Here is a 25647-nt window from a genome sequence, read left to right as displayed (position 1 = left end):
ATGTTTTATCAACAGATTGCAATAATGTAAATGTGTTTTAACTATTAAATGAACAAAAAATATGACTTATTTTATCTTTGTGAAAACATTGGACACAGTGTGTTGTCAACCTTATGAGATGCGATGCAAGTGTAAGCCACTGTGACACTATTGTTCTTTTTTTCTTTATTTTTATAAATGTCTAATGATAATGTCAATGAAGGAGTTTTAATCACTGCTATACTGAAATTATAACTAATATTGATACTGTTGTTGATAATATTCATTTTTGTTTCACTACATTTGGTTTGTTCTGTGTCGTGTTTGTGTCTCTTTTCAGTTGCTCTGTTTATTGCAGAGTGTTGCTGGGTCAGGTTTGGTTTTGGAATTGGACTGCGTTGTTATGGTATTGTTGTGTATTGGTTTGTTGGATTGATAAAAAAAAAAAAAAGTATATTTTTAAAAAAATGAGAATCGATTCTGAATTGCACAACGTGAGAATCGTGATTCGAATTCAAATCGATTTTTTTCCCACACCCCTAATATATATATATATATATATATATATATATATATATATATATATATATATGTATATGTACAGCCTAGCCCCCTGGCAAATTGTTTTAACTCAATGCGGCCCCTGAGTCAAAAAGTTTTAAAATATGGTACACAAAACCTAACCTTGCTCTTGCCAGACCTTTGTAGTTCGCTGAGCTCCACACAAGGGTCTGGGTCCGAAGGCATTGCAAACTCCTTCCAGATAACAAAAAAATAATGAACCAATCAGGATTGCCGGGCGGGATTTCATAGATGTGACGTATCGCTGAAGCGACTGTTTGATTCAAACAACAATGGTGGCACGCAGCCCTCAGTGTGTTGTGTACTGAAATTGATTCTGCTATTGCAACTGTTTTGTTGAATCTATCGACCAATAATTCTTTAAAGGATGAACAGAGAACGGTTTTGAAGGCATTTATTGGTGGCAAGGATGTTTTGGCTCTTCTTCCGACCGGGTTTGGATTTCCCAGCGTCACTCTAATCAGCGTCACGGGTTGATTTTGATGTGAGTGGTTGAAGTAGCACGTCATTCAAGATAACAGACAGGTGGTCTATCCAATCACATACAATTATGTTTTCTTTACAAGGCCCCGCCGGGCACCACGGTGGAAGAGAAGGGTTAGTGCGTCTGCCTCAAAATACGAAGTAGGACTGAGTAGTCCTGGGTTCAATCCCGGGCTCGGGATCTTTTTGTGTGGAGTTTGCATGTTCTCCCCGTGAATGTGTGGGTTCCCTCCGGGTACTCCAGCTTCCTCCCACCTCCAAAGACATGCACCTGGGAATAGGTTGACGGGCAACACTAAATTGGCCCTAGTGTGTGAATGTTGTCCGTCTATCTGTGTCGCCCCTGTCTAGGGTGTACTCCGCCTTCCACCCGATTGTAACTCAGATAGGCACCAGCGCCCCCCGCGACCCCAAACGGAATAAGCGGTAGAAAATGGATTGATGGACAAGGCCCCGCCTTCTGAAATACAAACCCCGTTTCCATATGAGTTGGGAAATTGTGTGGGATGTAAATATAAACGGAATACAATGATTTGCAAATCCTTTTCCACCCATATTCAATTGAATGCACTACAAAGACAAGATATTTGATGTTCAAACTCATAAACTTTGTTTTTTTTTTTGCAAATAATAATTAACTTAGAATTTCATGGCTGCAACACGTGCCAAAGTAGTTGGGAAAGGACATGTTCACCACTTTGTTACATCACCTTTTCTTTTAACAACACTCAATAAACTTTTGGGAACTGAGGAAACTAATTGTTGAAGCTTTGAAAGTGGAATTTTTTTCCCATTCTTGTTTTATGTAGAGCTTCAGTCGTTCAACAATCCGGGGTCTCCGCTGTCGTATTTTAAGCTTCATAATGCGCCACACATTTTCTGTTGTAACACTTGTCTTGCTGAAATAAGCAGGGGCATCCATGATAACGTTGCTTGGATGACAACATATGTTGCTGCAAAACCTGTATGAACATTTCAGCATTAATGGTGCCTTCACAGATGTGTAAGTTACCCATGCCTTGGGCACTAATACACCCCCTTACCATCACAGATGCTGGCTTTTGAACAGTGCGCCTGTAACAATCCGGATGGTTATTTTCTTCTTTGTTCTGGAGGACACCACGTCCTCTGTTTCCAAATATAATTTGAAATGTGGACTCGTCAGACCACAGAACACCTTTCCACTTTGTATCAGTCCATCTTAGGTGAGCTCGGGCCCAGCCAAGCCGCCTGCGTTTCAAGATATTGTTGATAAATGGGTTTGGCTTTGCATAGTAGAGTTTTAACTTGCACTTACAGATGTAGCAACCAACTGTAGTTACTGCCAGTGGTTTTATGAAGTGTTCCTGAGCCCATGTGGTGATTTCATTTACACACTGATGTCCATTTTTGATGTAGTACCGCCTGAGGGGTCAAAAGTCCGTAATATCATCGCTTACGTGCAGTGATTTCTCCAGATTTTCTGAACTTTTTGATGATTTTACGGACCGTAGATGGTAAAATCCCTAAATTCCTTGCAATAGCTTGTTGAGAAATGTTGTTCTAAAACTGTTTGACGATTTGCTTACAAAGTGGTGATCCTCACCCCATCCTTGTTTGTGAATTACTTAGCATTTCATGGAAGCTGGTTTTATACCCAATCATGGCACCCACCTGTTCCTAATTAGCCTGCACACCTGTGGGATGTTCAATATAAGTGTTTGATGAGCATTCCTTAACTTTATCAGTATTTATTGCCACGTTTCCCAATTTCTTTGTCACGTGTTGCTTGCATCAAATTCTAAAGTTAATGATTATTTGCACAAAAAAAATGTTTATCAGTTTGAACATCAAATATGTTGTCTTTGTGGCATATTCAACTGAATATGGGTTAAAAATGATTTGCAAATCATTGTATTCCGTTTATATTTACATCTAACACAATTTCCCAACTCATCTGGAAGCGGGGTTTGTACATCTCCTATTGAGAACTCCCAGATCCTTGTGTGGAGCTCAGCGAACTACAAGGATCTGGCAAGAGTCAGATTACACATGACCAGGTTTTCATCAGAACAAACTTTAATTATCTTGGGTCGTGAAAATTAGATACATATTAATTTTTCCAAACAACTTTGTTAAAAAAAGTGTGCATTTGTTATGTTACCCTAGTAACAGCGTGTGTAACGAGATTACTTGCTCCAACAATGGCTTATGTGATGACTCAAACTCTCTGACATGGGCAGCAGGTGCTCCCTGAAACTGCCAGTTCATAGTCGAGGTGAGTAGGGGAGCGCTGCTCAATACAATTGAACACTGTGCCTGCAAATTAAATAGGGCAACTTGCTGTCCATTCTAGTGTTCTACAACAAACATGACAGTACAAATTTATTCTCCACCAGGAAGTATACAGTGTCCACAGCATCAATCAAGTCTAATTTACACACCAATAAAAACACAACACAGAGCCAAGGAGGCATGCACAATCAACAGCTGCAGTGTATCCTGCGAGAGCTACACATCCACCAAGTACAGTATGTTTTACCTACTGTAAGCATTACTCAGTACATGTGAGGCTGTCAGCTTTTTTTTTGACTCCTTTGACAGAATGATTTATTTGACCACACTAAAGCCCTGATGTATGCTGCAGGAAAACATTACCATAGCAAGCCTTAAAAGACACATCCACATGCCAAAAAGGTAATGCATGTGTGAGGGTGTAAAATTGGGGTAGTGAGACTTACTACAACTGACCCCCCTCTGACAAGTGTCCAATGATAGAGGGTCCGTGGTGGTGGACTGATGGATAATGTGTCATATCTGATGGTGCAACTACCCAGAGAATAGATCTGAAATATGGACGGGCTACAAAAATACTGTACACTGAAGCAATTGCACTGAGCAAGTACGTAACGAATAGGTAGTTGTGGAAGAAGTAAAGAGAGAAAAAAATGACGACTGATGAGCATCGATGGTTGATCAATTATCGTGCCTACTTCAACCGGCCTTGATACTTTCGATTCATGGTCGGCAGAGTTTCCCTGCACAGCTGGATGACGGTGCTCAAAGCCACAGTAAACACTTTGTTTTGACAATATGTAAACTAAATCACTTTGTAAAAATAAAAAAAAAAAACTGTAAAAAAATGGTTGTTGTAATCAGTTTAAATGAATATTTAAGGATGGTATGTCGGTGAGTGGCATATGAGTTATTGTTGGTGTTACTGGTACATTATGTGACAATATCATTTAATAATTGCAAAGACATCACATGTTCATTGGCAATTATGGGCTTTATTGGCAAAAGTGGAAACCAAGCTAATATGATAAGTCCTCTTTATATGCACATATATATATATATATATACATATATATATATACATACATTTTATCAAGAGACTATGACCCATTCTTAACCTGATTGATTTGAAATAAAAGCACTTAATAGCAGGATAGTCAGCTAGGAATATTTATATGTATTAATTTTTTTTTTTTTTTTAAACAAGTTTTATTCCTCTTATCTCATAGCAAAGCTCAACTTGATTCAGCATTGCAGAAAAAGAATATGCATGGGTTTATTAGCAGTAGATAAATGAAACAGTGACTTGTTGAACGCTCTTAATTTAGCAAGCAATCTCACTGGAATCCTCATTGAACTCTTCCCCATCTACTTCCACCTCACATAGTGTCAGGTATTCCTGCCTTCCAGGAATCACAATGTTAACATAGCGGCCTGTCATTCCGTTGCATGCAAATGTTTTGGAGACACCAGCCCGGATGGATACGATCACTGTACATCTGCAGAAAAAGACATGAAAATCATTATTTGTAGAACAGTTAAACGAAAAACACTGGATAGATCTCAAAGAAAGTAAATGTGATATTATTATGTTAAACACTACTCTCTCTTTGGCAGGACAGTGCATTTACCTAGGATTAGCATTGCCATTGTCATTGAGGGAGTCACCAATGCGGATCTCCGCTCCATTAATCCGCTTATGACAACAATCTTTTCTGTTTGTAATAGTGACGGTGTTTATTTTGTACATCTTCTGAAGGTCCAATCTCCACCATGGTTTCATATCTCTCTTTGTGTGAGTACAAGACTTTTGTTTCCAATGGCTTGCACGATTTCCATCAATGGCCCTTTGAGGATCTGCTTTCAGATACAATGAGGATTGCCAAACGTGTCCGCCCATGGCAATATTATTGTCTGCACAAAGGAAAGACAAAGTGTAATTTTATTTAAATCAACGTTTCTGGGAATATACAGTATAAAAAAATATATCAGGTGAACATGCAAAATGTGTGAAACACATAAATATATATATATATATATATAAATATATATATATATATATATATATATATATATATATATATATATATATATATATATATATATATATATATATATATATATATTTATATATATATATATATATATATACATATATATATATATATATATATATATGTATATATACATACACAAACCCCGTTTCCATATGAGTTGAGAAATGTTGTTGAATGTAAATATAAACAGAATACAATGATTTGCAAATAATTTTCAACCCTTATCCAGTTAAATATGCTACAAAGACAACATATTTGATCTTCAAACTGATAAAAACATTTTTGTTTTGCAAATAAACATTAATTTTAGAATTTGTTGCCAGCAACATGTGACAAAGAAATTGGGAAAGGTGGCAATAAATACTGATTAAGTTGCGGAATGATCATCCAACACTTATTTGGAACATCCCACAGGTGTGCAGGCCAGTTGGGAACAGGTGGGTGCCATGATTGGCTATAAAAACAGCTTCCCAAAAAATGCTCAGTCTTTCACAAGAAAGGATGGGGCGATGTACACCCCTTTGTCCATAACTGTGTGATCAAATAGTCAAACAGTTAAAGAACAACGTTTCTCAAAGTGCAGTTGCAAGAAATTTAGGGATTTCAACATCTACGGTCCATAATATCATCAAAAGTTTCAGAGAATCTGGAGAAATCACTCCATGTAATCGGAATGGCTGGAAACGAACCGTGACCTTCGATCCCTCAGACGGCACTGTATCAAAAAACGACATCAATCTCTAAGGGATATCACCACATGGGCTCAGGAACACTTCAGAAAACCACTGTTACTGAATACAGTTGGTCGCTACATCTTTAAGTACAAGTTAAAGCTCTACTATGCAAAGCGAAAGCCATTTATCAACAACATCCAGAAACGCCGCCGGCTTCTCTGGGCCCGAGATCATCTAAGATGGACTGATGCAAAGTGGAAAAGTGTTTTGTGGTCTGACGAGTCCACATTTTAAATTATTTTTGGAAATATTCGACATCGTGTCATCCGGACCAAAGGGGAAGCGAACCATCCAGACTGTTATCGACGCAAAGTTCAAAAGCCAGCATCTGTGTAAGTATGGGGGTGCATTAGTGCCCAAAGCATGGGTAACTTACACATCTATGAAGGCACCATCAGTGCTGAAAGGTACATACAGCTTTTGGAACAACATATGCTGCCCTCTAAGAGCCGTCTTTTTCATGGATGCCCCTGCTTATTTCAGTAAGACAATGCCAAGCCACATTCAGCACGTGTTACAACAGCGTGGCTTCGTAAACAAAGAGTGCGGGTACTTTCCTGGCCCGCCTGCAGTCCAGACCTGTCTCCCATAGAAAATGTGTGGCGCATAATGAAGCATAAAATAAGACAGCGGAGACCCCGGACTGTTGAACGACTAAATCTCTACATAAAACAAGAATGGAAAATAATTCCACTTTCAAAGCTTCAAAAATTAGTTTCCTCAGTTCCCAAACGTGTAGTGAGTGTTGTTAAAAGAAAATATGATGTACCACAGTGGTGAACATGCCCTTTCCCAACTACTTTGGCTCGTGTTGCATCCATGAAACTCTAAGTTAATTATTATTTTGAAAAAAAAAACAAGCTTATGAGTTTGAACATCAAATATCTTATCTTTGTAGTGCATTCAATTGAATATGGGTTGAAAAAGATTTGCTAATCATTGTATTCAGTTTAAATTTACATCTAACACAATTTCTCAACTCATATGGAAACGGTGTTTGTATATACAGTGGGGCAAAAAAGCTTTTAATCAGCCACCGATTGTGCAAGTTCTCCCACTTAAAATGATGACAGAGGTCTGTAATTTTCATCATAGGTATCCTTCAACTGTGAGAGACAGAATGTGAAAAAAAAATCCAGGAATTCACATTGTAGGAATTTTAAATAATTTATTTGTAAATTATGGTGGAAAATAAGTATTTGGTCAACCATTCAACGTTATCACTGATGGAAGGAGGTTTTGGCTCAAAATCTCACGATACATGGCCCCATTCATTCTTTCCTTAACACGGATCAATCATCCTGTCCCCTTAGCGGAAAAACAGCCCCAAAGCATGATGTTTTCACCCCCATGCTTCACAGTAGGTATGGTGTTCTTGGGAAGCAACTCAGTATTCTTCTTCCTCCAAGCACGACGAGTTGAGTTTATACCAAAATGGATACATGGATGATACAGCAGAGGATTGGGAGAATGTCATGTGGTCAGATGAAACCAAAATAGAACTTTTTGGTATAAACTCAACTTGTCGTGTTTGGAGGAAGAAGAATACTGAGTTCCATCCCAAGAACACCACACCTACTGTGAAGCAAGGGGGTGGAAACATCATCAGTGGAAATGGCAAGAACAAATACATTTAGTAGGAAAATATGAAGTGCTTTATTGATGCATGTTATTTCCATGCTTTTGCAGGCCAAATAAAATGAAGTGGCCTTGACTTTGCACCTGTGCTCTAGAATCTCCAGAGCATGGATAGATGTAGTTTAAGTCAAGATAAACCGATAATTAGTTTTACTTTTGAAATGTGGTAAATTATTTTTCTACTTGTTTTCTTTTGTATGACTACTTTGACTAACATCCTAGAAAACTGTTTTTGACCCTAGGTTTTCCCCTGTAATATTTAGTTTATATTAAAGTATGAACAGTCAGACTCTTGTATTTATCAACACGTGCACAGATATCACCTAAACAGAGTGAAAATGTTGTAATCTGAACTGATATAATCAAGTGTAGTTTTTAGGAAGGTAGGAGGATTTGACATGTACACTTTTGACTAAGGCCAAACTTACTGTAAATACTGCCATTGTCAACACCTAAAACATTTCAATATCATATATTATAAATAGATTTCTATGTCACTGAGTTTCATCATCATTATCACATTTGATTTCAAGAGGTGGAACAAAACACTCACCCTGCAAGCTGTGTGTCTCTTTTGTTATAGCCAACAAGGTGAGGGCCACAACTACAAACATCATCCTGTGGAAATATATAACCATATTTAACTTAATTGTGTATCAGTTTCAAGTATGCAGGTATGCATGTTGTTGCCTGCCAGTCCAAAGCAAAATAGTCTTAAAAGACTAGTTAAAAGGGGTTGATTTGTGATGTCAGGTTTTATCCCTCACTCGTTGAGATACGGACCTTATTCTTGAATGAAATTACACTTAAATCTTGATATTTTGTACATTTTGAAAATGTTCAACTGACCTTGCAATTTAAACAAAAGCAAATATGTTAAATTGCATTACAACTTGTGTTGTACTTTTACCTGTTCCTTCCTTGTCTAGCTATGATTATGCATTCTTAAAAAGGAAACTGCACTGTTTTTTGGAATTTGGTCCATCATTCAGAATCTTATGAGAGACAGGTACATGTTTGCTTGTTTTGTATGGATTCTAACTGTTAGACTTGCGTGGCATACTGTTGCCGGATTCGGTCCACCTTTGATGCGTCAGCAAAAACATAGGAACTAAGGAATGTATTAACTCAAATCAGGCTAGAACAAAAACACTGGTGTAAATAGAAAAGGCAAATAAAAGCGCTAGCATGGAAAGCTAGGTCAAACTAACCGAAACACAAACCTTTGGCACAAAGAGAAAAAAACAAAAAAACTAGCATGAAAGCTAGGAATAAAAATAGAGCTTAGCGTGACAGCTAGCAAGATAGAGAGTGAGAAACAAGTCATAAGCAGTTGTATGAGAACAAACTAAGATCCGACAATGAGTGAACAGAAAAGGCTGGCTTATAAAGGGTGGTGATTAGTAAAGACAGGTGTGGTGGAAACGAGAGTAGCAGCTGAAACTAATGAGTGACCATGGAAATGAACAAAACAGGAACTAAGCATGTCAAACTGCAGAGTGATATAAAATGGAACAAAAATAACAATATGGTGATGATCCGACCATCGGATCACAACACTAACTCCTAAATAAACACTAGCAAGAGTCAGTTAAAAATAAAGGTACTGGAATTTGCTCTCTTCCGCCTATAAAGCGTTCTAAAACCATTTAAAAACCTCAATCAACTTGTTATATATACGCTGTAAGTATATATGTAATATACAGTTGTAACAGGAACATTCATAACAACATGTAATGTTTACGTATTTTGGTCATTTTAAGTATACGACGGTGCATTAATTTCACAGAGGCATTCCAACATTTCTTATTTCCTTGAACAACAACTATCACTGATCATGGCAGACTTCAAGAGGGAAAACGACGACTATTTTGGGACAAATTATGATCCAGAACCTTATAATTTTCATTCTAAAGCTAAAGGAGGATGACTTACAAGAGTTATAAATTGAGTGATAAGCAGATCCAGCAAGTAGCACTATTGCCAAGTGCAAACCATGAAATACAAACTAAAAGCATAATAAAACAATCACTCACTGTATAATGTATTTTCTCATTGGGATGCCGACTGATAAGATGTTTATATTGTCCCGTTTGGACGAAGAAATAATCATAATCATAATCTTCATGCGGGAAGAGTTAAAAAAGTGAGTGTAAACAAGCATCTTTTCGTGTTTTTCCTGCGATCTCCAGATCTAAGTTAGTCGAAGTTCAATGTCAAAGTTCATCAACTTCTCGATTTATGCACACGACCTTGTACTATACAAGTGAGAAGTATGATTTATTAAAATCTAGAAGTAACTTTTACCAACTCATTGGCAATGCAGCAGCTCACCGGCTTGGTAAGCCAATAGCTGCATAGGGTATTTACCTCTCTGTGATCACGGGGCTGATAAAATTAGTTCCTTGGCGTTAGCGTCAATAATACTATTGCTAATACTAGGTTATTATGCAGATCAGGACATGTAAAGTTATTGTTGGCGTTTTTCAGATGTATTTTTAGAGGGCTGAAAGAATAGATGACTGCCGCTAGCTTCATTGTTAGCCACCTTGTACTTGCTGTATATAACAAATTAGAATGCATAAAAAAAAAAGACATACCATGTGTTTTTATCTTACTTAAGGATTGGGAATGACAAGCCAAATTCCCCCATAAGTGCAGTTCCTCTGTAAATAACTGCTAGTTTGTTGACCAAAGATAGATAGACCTACCTGAAGATCACAGGTAACCTGGAAGCTGTCATCTGCTGAGGCCTGGTTGGAGAGCAATCCTTTGCAATGTTGAGCAGCGCACGAACAACATGATTTTTTATCAGCGAATGTCCTGTCAATCACGAAGTGTTGCTTTTGTAATATTGTATGGTTGTTCAATATTTGAATAATGCTATTGTTGTGATTCTCAGATGGTGTTCTTCCCAAGTCAGTATGTTAATAAGCTTAAGAAAACACATTGAGGTGTAAAGCTTCTTTTGAGACAACACCCAGCCTTTGTATGTTTCTACTGTAGACACGTCTACGAAATATGTCGTCAAGAAAAAAACAAAAACATATGATCTATGCATGAATATTTTTCTATTACGCTATATATTTGGGATGAATAATTTTAATTACAAGGCTAAGTATGTAGTTTTTGAGACATTATAGATATTAAAGTAAACGTTGCCATGATCACAACTGTCATTGCTAAATACAAATTATATTTGCTCTCTTTTAAAAACACGGTACCACCCTTGACTGTCAAAAGCCTCTGATTGTTTGGGAACTTCTGTGGCTGTCATACATGCCAACTCAGGACTCTGCAACTGGCGGCCTGGTGGCCAAATCCAGCCCGAGAATGACACCATACCAGCCATACCGAGTTCAGTTCAAAACTTGAGGAACAAACATTTTTGAAGCAAAATCTTCAAAATTCTAGCGTGCTCATGTTGTATAGAGAAACTTGGCTCCACTGTAACAATGTGATGTATGTATTAAGGTGTTGCTGTAGCTTGTTTACTTTAGATGCAGTCAATAGTCATTTGTTGGACTTAGTTGATAGTGTTCCTCATGGTTCCAGTTTAGGTTCTATCTTTTTCATAATGTGGGCTATTGAACTGGTGGCCTGTGAGTTCAATTATAAAAAATGTGAGACTCACATTTTTGCAGGTCCTTAAAGTTCCAGTAAAATGGAAAAACAAGTTGTCTCTCAATTGAAGCTATTATCGTTTATATATATATATATATATATATATATATATATATGATTTATGACACCAAAAGATTATATGAAATGAGATATGATCCAAATAGTATCAATCTCACAGAGAGAGATAATGAGCAAGCCAGTCACTTGAGCCGTAATGTAGAGACAGGAACTACAGATCCCTTCCCCATCAACAACAATGCTAATCATGCAGACTTTGTGAGAGCCAACAACGATTAGAATACTTTGGGGAAAAAATGATGATACAGAACCTTATTTTTACACTTTCTTGAAACTCTATAACATCAGCAGCATTGCTGGGTGCAAACTAACGATAATAAACTATAATAAAACACTTACTGTACAATTTCCACTCACATAATCCCCTTTAGATGAAGATTCAATCGCAATCCTCACGAAGAGTTTAAAAATGTTGCTGCAACTATGTCTTTTTTGCAATCTCCGGGGATGTGAAAGTCGATCAGCCTCTCAATCCATGGTCACATTTGTCTACTACCAGGTGAGCGATGCATGAATTAGAATCTAGAGTTAACTTTTAGCAAGTTTGAGACAAAGCAGAATAAGTAATAGCAGGGTAAGCTAGCATTAGCTCACTGGTATCAAGGCGCCGCTAATAAACGCCGTCTGCGTTAGTGTTTACAGTAATAATATATATAGCAAGATGGCGGCGCCCGGACGGGCTGCGACACTGTGGAGCTCTTGCTAAAGATGGAACATTTGGCGGAAATGCCGGACAGTTCTGCAGACTTCATGGCTGGCTCGCATCGTGGTCACTCCGTGATCACGTACGACCGCCAGACACTTCTGGATATGGACATATCGGGCCGTTTTGGACTGATAGACGCGTGCTTGCTGGACGTGCTGACTAGCACGGGAGTGCTGCGGCGGCTACATCCAGCGGCCCGTGAAGCAGCGGCGTATAGTAGCAGCGGGGGCCGTCTACGGAGCAGACGCCAGCGGTGTGATCGGAAACGCGGAGGCCGAGCGGGGCTTAAAACAAAGCAGAAGGCTAATCCCCACAGAACACCACTTCCCTCCATCCTGCAGCCGGATTTAAATAAAGGATGCGAGACTACTGGTCTGGGTAAGGAGTCAGTTAAATTAGAACAAGTTTTTTCTGCTTTGAGTGTTTCAGAGTTGGACATGTGTTTTACCGAGGTGGCTAACTATGATGCGTGCAGTTTTTCAAAGCAACAAACAAACAATCGGAAAATCCCCGTTACTGAGGAGGCTAACCATGATGCGTGCAGTTTATCAAAGCAACAATCAAACAATCGGAAAATTCCCGTCGTATCAATTCCTAGATATGGTCGTAATTATACTGAATGCACTGGGCATAATAAACACAACATTATTAATATTGCTACTACGGATAATTTGATCAAAAATTCCCTAAAACAGCCCACTACCTATAGTATAGGTTTTTTAAACATAAGATCATTGTCTCCCAAAACGTTGTTAGTTAATGATATTATCAGAGACAACAATCTTAACGTCATCGGTCTCAGTGAAACCTGGCTTAAACCAAACGACTTTTTTGCGCTAAATGAGGCATGTCCTCCTAACTTTACACATGCGCATATTGCCTGTCCGCTTAAAAGGGGTGGGGGGTCGCACTAATATACAACGAAAACTTTAACCTTAGTCCTAACATAAATAATAAATATAAATCGTTTGAGGTGCTTACTATGAGGTCTGTCACACCGCTGCCTCTACACCTGGCTGTTATCTACCGCCCCCCAGGGCCCTATTCGGACTTTATCAATGAATTCTCAGAGTTCGTTGCTGATCTAGTGACACACGCCGATAATATAATCATAATGGGGGACTTTAATATTCATATGAATACCCCATCGGACCCACCGTGCGTAGCGCTCCAGACTATAATTGATAGCTGTGGTCTCACACAAATAATAAATGAACCCACGCATCGCAACGGTAATACGATAGACCTAGTGCTTTTCAGGGGTATCACCGTTTCCAAAGTTACGATACTCCCGTATACTAAAGTATTGTCCGATCATTACCTTATAAAATTCGAGGTTCAGACGCATGTTCGTCAAACTAATAATAATAATAACTGCTATAGCAGCCGCAACATTAATACGGCCACAACGACAACTCTTGCTGACCTACTGCCCTTGGTAATGGCACCATTCCCAAAATATGTGGGCTCTATTGATAACCTCACTAACAACTTTAACGACGCCCTGCGCGAAACCATTGATAACATAGCACCGCTAAAGTTAAAAAAGGCTCCAAAAAAGCGCACCCCGTGGTTTACAGAAGAAACTAGAGCTCAGAAATTATTATGTAGAAAGCTGGAACGCAAATGGCGCACGACTAAACTTGAGGTGAACCATCAAGCATGGAGTGATGGTTTAATAACTTATAAATGCATGCTTACCTTAGCTAAAGCTAAATATTACTCAAATCTCATCCACCGTAATAAAAACGATCCTAAATTTTTGTTTAGTACGGTAGCATCGCTAACCCAACAAGGGACTCCTTCCAGTAGCTCCACCCACTCAGCTGATGACTTTATGCAATTCTTTAGTAAGAAAATTGAAGTCATTAGAAAGGAGATTAAAGACAATGCGTCCCAGCTACAACAGGGTTCTATTAACACTGATACGATGGTATATACGGCGGATACTGCCCTCCAAAATAGTTTCTCTCGTTTTGAGGAAATAACATTAGAGGAATTGTTACAACGTGTAAATGGAATAAAACAAACAACATGTTTACTTGACCCACTTCCTGGGAACTTATCAAGGAGCTCTTTGTATTATTAGGTCCATCAGTGCTAAATATTATAAACTTATCACTTTCCTCGGGCACTGTTCCCCTAGCATTCAAAAAAGCGGTTATTCATCCTCTTCTTAAAAGATCTAACCTCGATCCTGACCTCATGGTAAACTACCGACCGGTGTCTCACCTTCCCTTTATTTCAAAAATCCTCGAAAAAATTGTTGCGGAGCAGTTAAATGAACACTTAGCGTCTAACAATCTATGTGAAACATTTCAATCCGGTTTCAGGGCAAATCACTCCACGGAGACAGCCCTCGCAAAAATGACTAATGATCTATTGCTAACGATGGATTCTGATGCGTCATCTATGTTGCTGCTCCTCGATCTTAGCGCTGCTTTCGATACCGTCGATCATAATATTTTATTAGAACGTATCAAAACACGAATTGGTATGTCAGACTTAGCCCTGTCTTGGTTTAACTCTTATCTTACTGATAGGATGCAGTGTGTCTCCCATAACAATGTGACCTCGGACTACGTTAAGGTAACGTGTGGAGTTCCCCAGGGTTTGGTCCTTGGCCCTGCACTCTTCAGCATCTACATGCTGCCGCTAGGTGACATCATACGCAAATACGGTGTTTGCTTTCACTGTTATGCTGATGACACCCAACTCTACATGCCCCTAAAGCTGACCAACATGCCGGATTGTAGTCAGCTGGAGGCGTGTCTTAATGAAATTAAACAATGGATGTCCGCTAACTTTTTGCAACTCAACGCCAAAAAAACGGAAATGCTAATTATCGGTCCTGCTAGACACCGAACTCTATTTAATAATACAACTCTAACATTTGACAACCAAACAATTAAACAAGGCGACACGGTAAAGAATCTGGGTATTATCTTCGACCCAACTCTCTCCTTTAAGTCACACATTAAAAGCGTTACTAAAACGGCCTTCTTTCATCTCCGTAATATCGCTAAAATTCGCTCCATTCTGTCCACTAAAGACGCTGAGATCATTATCCATGCGTTTGATACGTCTCGTCTCGATTACTGTAACGTATTATTTTCGGGTCTCCCCATGTCTAGCATTAAAAGATTACAGTTGGTACAAAATGCGGCTGCTAGACTTTTGACAAGAACAAGAAAGTTTGATCACATTACGGCTGTACTGGCTCACCTGCACTGGCTTCCTGTGCACTTAAGATGTGACTTTAAGGTTTTACTACTTACGTATACAATACTACACGGTCTAGCTCCATCCTATCTTGCCGATTGTATTGTACCATATGTCCCGGCAAGAAATCTGCGTTCAAAGGACTCCGGCTTATTAGTGATTCCCAAAGCCCAAAAAAAGTCTGCGGGCTATAGAGCTTTTTCATTTCGGGCTCCAGTACTCTGGAATCCCCTCCCGGTAACAGTTCGAGATGCCACCTCAGTAGAAGCATTTAAGTCTCACCTTAAAACTCATTTGTATACTCTAGCCTTTAAATAGACTCCCTTTTTAGACCAGTTGATCTGCCGTTTCTTTTCTTTTTCTTCTATGTCCCACTCTCCTTTGTGGAGGGAGTCTGGTCCGATCCGGTGGCCATGTACTGCTCGCCTGTGTATCGGCGGGGGACATCTCTGCGCTGCTGATCCGCCTCCGCTTGGGATGGTTTCCTGCTGGCTCCGCTGTGAACGGGACTCTCGCTGCTGTGTTGGATCCATTATGGATTGAACTTTCACAGTATCATGTTAGACCCGCTCGACATCCATTGCTTTCCTCCTCTCCAAGGTTCTCATAGTCATCATTGTCACCGACGTCCCACTGGGTCATTATTGTCACTGATGTCCCACTGGGTGTGAGTTTTCCTTGCCCTTATGTGGGCCTACCGAGGATGTCGTAGTGGTTTGTGCAGCCCTTTGAGACACTAGTGATTTAGGGCTATATAAGTAAACATTGATTGATTGATTGATAATATCACTCACAGGTCACGGCATGTAAGTGGAGTATTATTGGCAGTTTCTGGATGTTTTTTAGAGGGTATAATGAGCGCAACAGAAGACCCTCCATCTGCTGACACAAATGTAAGCTATTTATTACGGTTTCAAATGCATTAAAAAAAAAAAGACAAGCATTTGTGTTATTGTCTTACATAAGGATTGTGAATGATAAACTGCACATCGCTTTCCACCTTTTGCGTATTTCCAGTATGACTGAACTGATCATAGGGTCAGAGAGCAGAAGTGTTACCACAGTGACGAAAATCTACGGAAACTTCTATTCAGAGCGGAATATTCAAAAGGGCCGACTGAAGGCACTTTGTGATGCTTGGACAGTGTTTTCACATACTTTGCGGCTTGTAAATACAATTGGAAATGGTGTAGGGAGATACAATGTGTCACACCTGGGTGAAGTCGTGTCTGGGTTTCGTCTGGTTTCATGTTGTCTTGCCATTTCCTGTTTTATTTTAAAAGGTTAACTCTCCCTCGTTTCAGATCACTTGCCTTTCCTCCTGTTTCACTGGTCTGATGTCTCTCCTTATTGCCCGATTATGTCCACCTGTGTCACCCACCCTCATGTGTATAAATGGCTCATCTTCCTTCTGTCCTCTGCCAGAGTGTTTTCGTACCATTTGTGCAAACCTCCAGCGATCCACGTCCACAGCCATTGCCACGTTTTTTGTACCCTTTTTGTCAGGCACGATTAGTTGTTTAGCATTGCCTCCCTTGGAGCGCTTTTTTGTTATATTTTACATATTGTTCTCTTTGCACCCTTTTTCCCTCCGCAGCTGAAGCGTTTGAGTTCATTAAGATTTTGTTAGTTTAGAGCATGGGTGTCAAACTCTGGCCCGCAGGCCAAATATGGCCCGCCGTTTAATTTATTTTGGCCCTTGAGGCAATATCAAATTAACATTAGAGCTGGCCCGCCGGTAACACCAAATTCACCGCTAATACTCAGACTTGCCAACCCTCCCGATTTTCCCGGGAGACTCCCGAAGTTTAGTGCCCTTCCCGAAAATCTCCCTGGGCAACCATTCTCCCGATTTCCACCCGGACAACAATATTGGGAGCGTGCCTTAAAGGCACTGTCCTCTACAACATGCCGTCACGTCCTCTTTTCCTCCATATAAAGAGCGTGCTGGCCAAGCCACATAATATATGCGGCTTTCACAAACACATACTTGGTCAACAGCCATACAGGGCACACTGAGGGTGGCCGTATAAACAACTTTAACATTGTTACAAATATGCCCCACACTGTGAACCCACACCAATCAAGAATGACAAAACACATTTCGGGAGAACACCCGCACCGTAACACAACATAAACACAACAGAAAAAATACCCAAAAACTCTTGCAGCACTAACTCTTCCGGAATGCTACAATATACACCCCCCGCCCACCTAATGTTTATTTTATTTTCGAATTTATTAGCCTGTGGAAAAAGTTAATGTTGATATTTACCTCAGAAGGCTGCAAATAGAAAAGAGGCATACATTTTTTAAATTCCATTGTATTTAATATACCACTGATGTTTTTTCGTTTGTTTTTTGAAAGTTGATTTTGCATTATTACGTTATATAAGCTCTGCCTGTTCCATGGGAGGAAGCCTGAGTACCCGGAGGGAACCCACGCAGTCACAGGCGCCTATCTCAGCTAAAATCGGGCGGAAGGCGGGGTACACCCTGGACAAGTCGCCACCTCATCGCAGGGCCAACACAGATAGACAGACAACATTCACACTCACATTCAAACACTAGGGCCAATTTAGTGTTGCCAATCAACCTATCCCCAGGTGCATGTCTTTGGAAGTGGGAGGAAGCCGGAGTACCCGGAGGGAACCCACGCATTCACGGGGAGAACATGGTGTGAATTCATATTCAACACTTGTAAGAATGGCTTTTTATTGTCAATATCAGCTGATGAGATTCCATTTTTTTATGTTTTCTGCTGGCTGTGTGTCTCCGGATTTCTTTAATGCAAAAAAATGTGCCCTCTCTCAAACAAGTTTGAAAAACACTGATGTGGACCAAAATGAAGTGCTTTAAAAATACAAAACATGATATGACCCTTTCCAGTTTGCTTTCTTGACAATTATATGAAACCCCCAATCTACTGTCCACACCGTAACCCCTATTTCAGTGGTTCTCAAATGGGGGTACGCGTACCCCTGGGAGTACATGAAGGTATGCCAAGGGGTACGTGAGATTTTTTTTTAAATATTCTAAAAATAGCAACAATTCAAAAATCCTTTATAAATATATCTATTGAATAATACTTCAACAAAATATGAATGTAAGTTCAAAAACTGTGAAAAGAAATGCAACAATGCAATGTTCAGTGTAGACAGCTAGATTTTTTGAGGACATGTTCCATAAATATTGGTGTTAAAGATGTATTTTTTTGTGAAGAAATGTTTAGAATTAAGTTCATGAATCCAGATGGATCTCTATTACAATCCCCAAAGAGGGCACTTTAAGTTGATGATTACTTCTGTGTGTAGAAATATTTATTTACAATTGAATCACTTTTTTATTTTTCAAAAAGTTTGTAGTTATTTTTATATTTTTTTTCCAAACAGTTCAAAAAAGAACACTACAAATAAGCAATATTTTGCTCTGTCGTACAATTTAGTAAATCATAAACTGATGACATAGTGCTGTGTTTTACTTTTTTATCTGTTTTTTTCGAACAAAAATGCTTTGCTCTGATTAGGGGGTACTTGAATTTAAAAATGTTCACAGGGGGTACATCACTGAAAAAAAGTTGAGAACCACTGCCGTATTTATATATTTCTGTCTGTTTATTTCACTCTTTCACCGTTTTTTATAGCCTTTCAATCCTTGTACTCATTTTACATTTGTCACCTGCTCTCCCCTGATGCCTTCCCCAATCACTCTCTTTCCTCCGCTCACTCGGGGGTCAAGTACACTGGCTTTTGTCTAAAAACATGTGGAGGGAATTAATTGGCACCAGCGCTTAGCTTTTTTCACCCAGCTGCTCGTGTGTTGATGTCACCTGGCTCTCGCTCCTCATCACTTTCTCATTCCTTCTCATTTGGTCTTGTTCTCCGGTGCCTACTCCTTCTTTCTCCGCCGTGCCCCACTACTCCCTTGTAGGATCAAGCCCTCTGCTGCATCTGAAGGGCTCTCATGTTGCGTCTAATGAGGGAGGATAATGTGTGCTGCTGTCGTTGATGGATGAGCGAGAGGTGAAAGACAGTCAACATAGATGGGGAAAACATGGAAGTACTGTAGATGTCAAAGGGCAAAAAGAGAAGTTGGTCGTATCACAGAACTGAGTGTACGTTTCACCCAGAAATATGGGTGCCAAATGTAAAGATGTACGGAGCCCCTTAAGGGGATGCTTTCGCGAGATCTCGCAAAAGGTTTTTTTTCCTATGTCAGTAAACTGGAAGTAAAACAGACATAGCGATGGTGAACCGGAAGTGATACATACACAGCGATGGCGGATCAGGAGCATGCGGGAGCCTACCCATCATCTGTGGGACCATAATACCATTTGATGTCTTTATATGTTAGGCCAATACTAAAATAGAAATCAATAAACTTCTCCCACGAATGATGCATAGGCTCCTTCATCGCTTTGTCTGTTTCACTTCCGGTTCAGCATGGCTGTGTCTGTTGTACTTCCGGTTCACTGACATAGGGAAAAAAACTTTTGCAAGATCTCGTAAAACATTTTTTTTTTCCTCCATGTCCCTTTAAGAGCTCCTTAAAAATGCAATTACTCTTTTCTAGCTGATCAATTTCTAATACTTGACTCACTTTTCTCACATTACGTCACTTTGTTTTCACATTTAGCTTATTTTCACTTTCGAGGTAGAAAATTAAATGTTTAATCTAAATCCATCCATCCATTTTCTACCCTTTGTCTCTTTTGGGGTGGGGGGCGGGGGTGCTAAAGCCTATCACTTCCCTTCACTAGGGCCAATTTAATTTTGCCAATCAACCTATCCTCAGGTGCATATTTTTTTTGGCAGTGGGAGGAAGCCGGAGTACCCAGAGAGAACCCACGGAGTCAGGGGGAGAACATGCAAACTCCACACAGAAAGGATCCCGAGCCCAGGATTGAACCCAGGACTCCTAGAACCTTTGTATTGTGAGGCAGATGAACTAACCCCTGTTCCACCGTGCTGCCCTGAATCTAAATCTTAAATATAAATCTAATGTTAAAAATAAAGATAACTGTATAAATATAAATGTAGCATATACATTTTGAATCGAAATGTTAAATATAAAGATACCTCTTAAATAAATATAAAGTTAAAGTATCACTGATAGTTGCACTTACACTAGGTGTGGTGAAATTACCCTCTAAATTTGACAAATCGCCTTGTTCCAGCCCGTAGGAGGCAAGGGGAGCAGTGACGAGCAGCGGTGGCCACGCTCAGGAATCATTTTGGGGATTTAAACCCCAATTTTAACCCTTGATGCTGAGTGCCAAGCAGGAAGGTAATGGGTCCCATTATTATAATCTTTGGTATGACTTGGGGTTTGAACTCACAACCTGACAATCTGAGGAAACTCTAACCACAAGGCCACTGAGCAGGCTTAAATAAATATATACATGTTGAGTCTACATTTCATATACAAATATACATTAAAATATATATCCATCCTTTCATTGTCACGGGGGTGCTGGAGCCTATCCCAGCTGCATTTGGACAGAAGGCAGGGTATACCCTGGACATGTTACCACCTCATTCCAGGGTCAACACAGATAGACAGACAACATTCACACTCATATTCACACACTAGGGCAGGTGTTGGCAACCCAAAATGTCGACCAAAAATACAAAAATAAAAATATCTGTCTGGAGCCGCAAAAAATGTAAAGCCTATATCAGTGTTAAAATGAAGACAACACATGATGTAAGTTTATATATTAGTTATATTAGACTGAAATCAAAATGACTATGTGTCACAGCCTGATGCAAATCTTCATTGACAGAAATGTTAAAATGTAATATTTATTCTACACATTTTTACAACATTGGAAAACATTACTTAACGGAGGCTTTTCAGAGGGTGTGATAACTCCTGGAAATGACTGGCTTACAATGGCCAAAGGTAAAGATGTGTGTGTCCAAGTTGAAGGAAACATAAACTACAAATAAAATAACCTCAAATATACTTAACATTGCGTTGCCTTGCTAAAATTGGGTGTGACAAACTTTATTGACTTCCGGTTCCGGGTCAACGTGAATGACTGCTCGCTGACTGCTCTTGTTGCAAAAAAGCTAAGTATCGTTCTATCTGTGTGATTTTAACTGTTTTGCAGCTTTATTTACAACTTATCGAACATATTTAATAGTTCAATTTAACTTGCAAATCACCCGATCTCTGTCTCACCACTTCGCTCTCAGCTAGCTAGCTGCTAAGCTAACGAGGCTAGCGGAAAAAGGCAGCGCCGGTCTGAAGGAAGCTTCTCCCCCGCCACCGTGACCACCACTTCCCGAAGACAGCTGGCACCCCACTCGGCGACGGAAAGTTTCTGTGAGTATGGCTTCCTGCGCTTCGTGCACTTTACTCATGGATAGGTTGGCTTTGCTAGAGAGCCGTGTCCGCCAGTTAGAGCAGTGTAATTTCGTAACTTTAGATGTTGCGGACACATCTGCTAGCGTTAGCTGTAGCGAGCTAACTAGCCCAGCTTGTAGCAGCCCTAATCGGCCTACAAGCTACGGTGTACCGGTTGAGACGCATAATAGATTTAGCCCTTTAGCTAGTCCTACACCCCAGTCTACCGGGCACCACACTTTAGTCATAGGGGACTCCATCACCCAAAACATAAAGCTTAGCAAACCAGCCACAATTAAGTGTATTCCCGGGGGCAGAGCACCTGACATTGAAGCTAATCTTAGGGAGCTAACTCGCAACAGGTCTAGTAAACACGTACGGCAGGCTAACCGCACCACTAGTTATGCGAATATAGTAATACACGTTGGCTCCAATGACGTTAGGATGAGACAATCAGAGATTACAAAGAGAAACATAGCCAGGGCTTGTAATCTCGCCAGAAAGATGTCCAGGCATCGAGTAATTGTCTCTGGCCCCCTGCCTGGGAGAGGCAATGATGAGAGATATAGCAGATTAGTCTCTCTTAACAGGTGGCTGGATAGCTTCTGCAGACAACAGGGATTTACGTTTATTGATAATTGGCCTTCTTTCTGGGGCAAACCTGGCTTGCTGAGGAGAGACGGCCTTCACCCTAACCAGGAAGGCGCTATCCTCTTGTCTCGGAACATAGACTTCGCATTGAGCCACATTTGACTAACTGCACTAGAGCAAGCCCGGTCACAGGCAATTACAGAGCCTGCTAGCCTGGGTATGGAGTCAGTTAAGTTAGAACTAGCCAGCGCCAGGCTGGATGATCCCTGTACACATAGCAATTTTCGTAGAATAATACACAACTCACAAAATGTTTTTTCTATTGTGTCTATGACTACGTCAGAGTTAGACATGCGTTCTACTGAGGTGGCAAATTATGATGCGTTCAGTTTATCACAGCGCCAAGTAGACAATCTGAAAATTCCCGTCATATCAATTCCTAGATATGGTCGTAATTATTTTAAGTACACTGCGCATAATAAACGCAACATTATTAATATTGCTACTATGGATAATTTTATCAACAACTCCTTAAAACAGCCCACTACCTATAATATGGGCTTTCTAAACATCAGATCTTTGTCTCCCAAAACGTTATTAGTCAATGAGGTCATTAGAGACAACAACCTTAACGTCATCGGTCTTAGCGAAACCTGGCTTAAACCAGACGACTTTTTTGCGATAAATGAGGCATCCCCTCCTAACTATACGAATGCGCATATTGCCCGTCACCTCAAAAGGGGAGGGGGTGTCGCACTAATATACAAGGAAAACTTTAACTTTAGTCCTAACTTAAATAATAAATATAAATCGTTTGAGGTGCTTTCTATGAAGTCTGCCACACCTCTGCCTCTGTGCCTGGCCGTTATCTACCGCCCCCCAGGGCCCTATTCGGACTTTATTAGTGAATTCTCAGAGTTTGTTGCTGATCTAGTGACGCACGCCGATAATATAATTATAATGGGGGACTTTAATATCCATATGAATACCCCATTGGACCCACCGTGCGTGGCGCTCCAGACTATAATTGATAGCTGTGGTCTTACACAAATAATAAATGAACCGACGCATCGCAGCGGTAATACGATAGACCTAGTGCTTGTCAGAGGTATCACCGTCTCCAAAGTTATGATACTCCCGTATACTAAAGTAATGTCCGATCATTACCTTATAAAATTCGAAGTTCAGACTCATGTTCGGCAAGCTAATAATAATAATAACTGCTATAGCAGCCGCAACATTAATGCTGCCACAACGACGACTCTTGCGGACCTACTGCCCTCGGTAATGGCACCGTTCCCAAAGTATGTGGGCTCTATTGATAACCTCACTAACAACTTTAACAACGCCCTGCGCGAAACCATTGATAGTATAGCACCGCTGAAGTTAAAAAAGGCTCCAAAAAGGCGTACGCCATGGTTTACTGAAGAAACTAGAGCTCAGAAATTATTATGTAGAAAGCTGGAACGCAAATGGCGCACGGCTAAACTTGAGGTGCACCATCAAGCATGGAGTGATAGTTTAATAACTTATAAACCAATGCTTACCTTAGCTAAAACTAATTATTACTCAAATCTCATCCGCATTAATAAAACGATCCAAAATTTTTGTTTAGTACAGTAGCATCGCTAACCCAACAAGGGACTCCTTCCAGTAGCTCCACCCATTCGGCAGATGACTTTATGAAGTTCTTTAATAAGAAAATTGAACTTATTAGAAAGGAGATTAAAGACAATGCGTCCCAGCTACAACGGGGTTATAGTAACACAGATACGATTGTATATACGGCGGATACTGCAAATATCCAAAATAGTTTCTCTCCTTTTGATGAAATAACATTAGAAGGATTGTTACAACGTGTAAATGGAATAAAACAAACAACATGTTTACTTGACCCACTTCCTGGGAAACTTATCAAGGAGCTTTTTGTATTATTAGGTGCATCAGTGCTAAATATTATAAACTTATCACTTTCCTCGGGCACTGTTCCCGTTGCATTCAAAAAAGCGGTTATTCATCCTCTCCTTAAAAGACCTAACCTCGATCCTGACCTCATGGTAAACTACCGACCGGTGTCTCACCTTCCCTTTATTTCGAAAATCCTCGAAAAAATTGTTGCAGAGCAGCTAAATGAGCACTTAGCGTTCAACAATCTATGTGAAACCTTTCAATCCGGTTTCAGGGCAAATCACTCGACTGAGACAGCCCTCGCAACATTGACTAATGATCTATTGCTAACGATGGACTCTGATGCGTCATCTATGTTGCTGCTCCTCGATCTTAGCGCTGCTTTCGATACCGTCGATCATAATATTTTATTAGAGCGTATCAAAATACGAATTGGTATGTCAGACTCAGCCCTGTCATGGTTTAACTCTTATCTTACTGATAGGATGCAGTGCGTCTCCTATAACAGTGTGACCTCGGACTATGGTAAGGTAACGTGTGGAGTTCCCCAGGGTTCGGTCCTTGGCCCTGTACTCTTCAGCATCTACATGCTGCCGCTAGGTGACGTCATACGCAAATACGGTATTAGCTTTCACTGTTATGCTGTTGACACCCAACTTTACATGCCCCTAAAGCTGACCAACACGCCGGACTGTAGTCAGTTGGAAGCGTGTCTTAATGAAATTAAACAATGGATGTCCGCTAACTTTTTGCAACTTAATGCCAAAAAAACGGAAATGCTGATTATCGGTCCTGCTAGACACCGACCTCTATTTAATAATACAACTTTAACATTTGACAACCAAATAATAAAACAAGGTGACTCTGTAAAAAATCTGGGTATTATCTTCGACCCAACTCTGTCCTTTGAGTCACACATTAAAAGCGTTACTAAAATGGCCTTCTTTCATCTTCGTAATATCGCTAAAATTCGCTCCATTTTGTCCACTAAAGACGCCGAGATCATTATCCATGCGTTTGTTACGTCTCGTCTCGATTACTGTAACGTATTATTTTCGGGTCTCCCCATGTCTAGCATAAAAAGATTACAGTTGGTACAAAATGCTGCTGCTAGACTTTTGACAAGAACAAGAAAGTTTGATCATATTACGCCTGTACTGGCTCACCTGCACTGGCTTCCTGTGCACTTAAGATCTGACTTTAAGGTTTTACTACTTACGTATAAAATACTACACGGTCTAGCTCCAGCCTATCTTGCCGATTGTATTGTACCGTATGTCCCGGCAAGAAATCTGCGTTCAAAAGACTCCGGCTTATTAGTGATTCCTAGAGCTCAAAAAAAGTCTGCGGGCTATAGAGCGTTTTCCGTTCGGGCTCCAGTACTCTGGAATGCCCTCCCGGTAACAGTTCGAGATGCTAC

General features: G+C 40.1%; 1 protein-coding gene across 1 annotated transcript; it reads right to left on the bottom strand.

The window, feature by feature from the left end:
• Positions 1 to 4293: 4293 nt before the first annotated feature.
• On the bottom strand, positions 4294 to 10606 carry LOC133562211 (fucolectin-like). Its single transcript, XM_061916185.1, has 4 exons — positions 10459 to 10606; positions 8301 to 8365; positions 4950 to 5232; positions 4294 to 4817 (listed from the first exon to the last, which is right to left on the bottom strand). Exons 1-4 carry the CDS (start codon positions 10488 to 10490, stop codon positions 4643 to 4645), a joined length of 555 nt encoding a protein of 184 aa, XP_061772169.1. The 5' UTR covers positions 10491 to 10606; the 3' UTR covers positions 4294 to 4642.
• Positions 10607 to 25647: the final 15041 nt, after the last annotated feature.

This window comes from Nerophis ophidion, linkage group LG11, assembly GCF_033978795.1.
Source record: "Nerophis ophidion isolate RoL-2023_Sa linkage group LG11, RoL_Noph_v1.0, whole genome shotgun sequence".
Lineage (NCBI taxonomy): Eukaryota > Metazoa > Chordata > Actinopteri > Syngnathiformes > Syngnathidae > Nerophis > Nerophis ophidion.
This window is presented reverse-complemented; position numbering and strand designations above follow the sequence as displayed.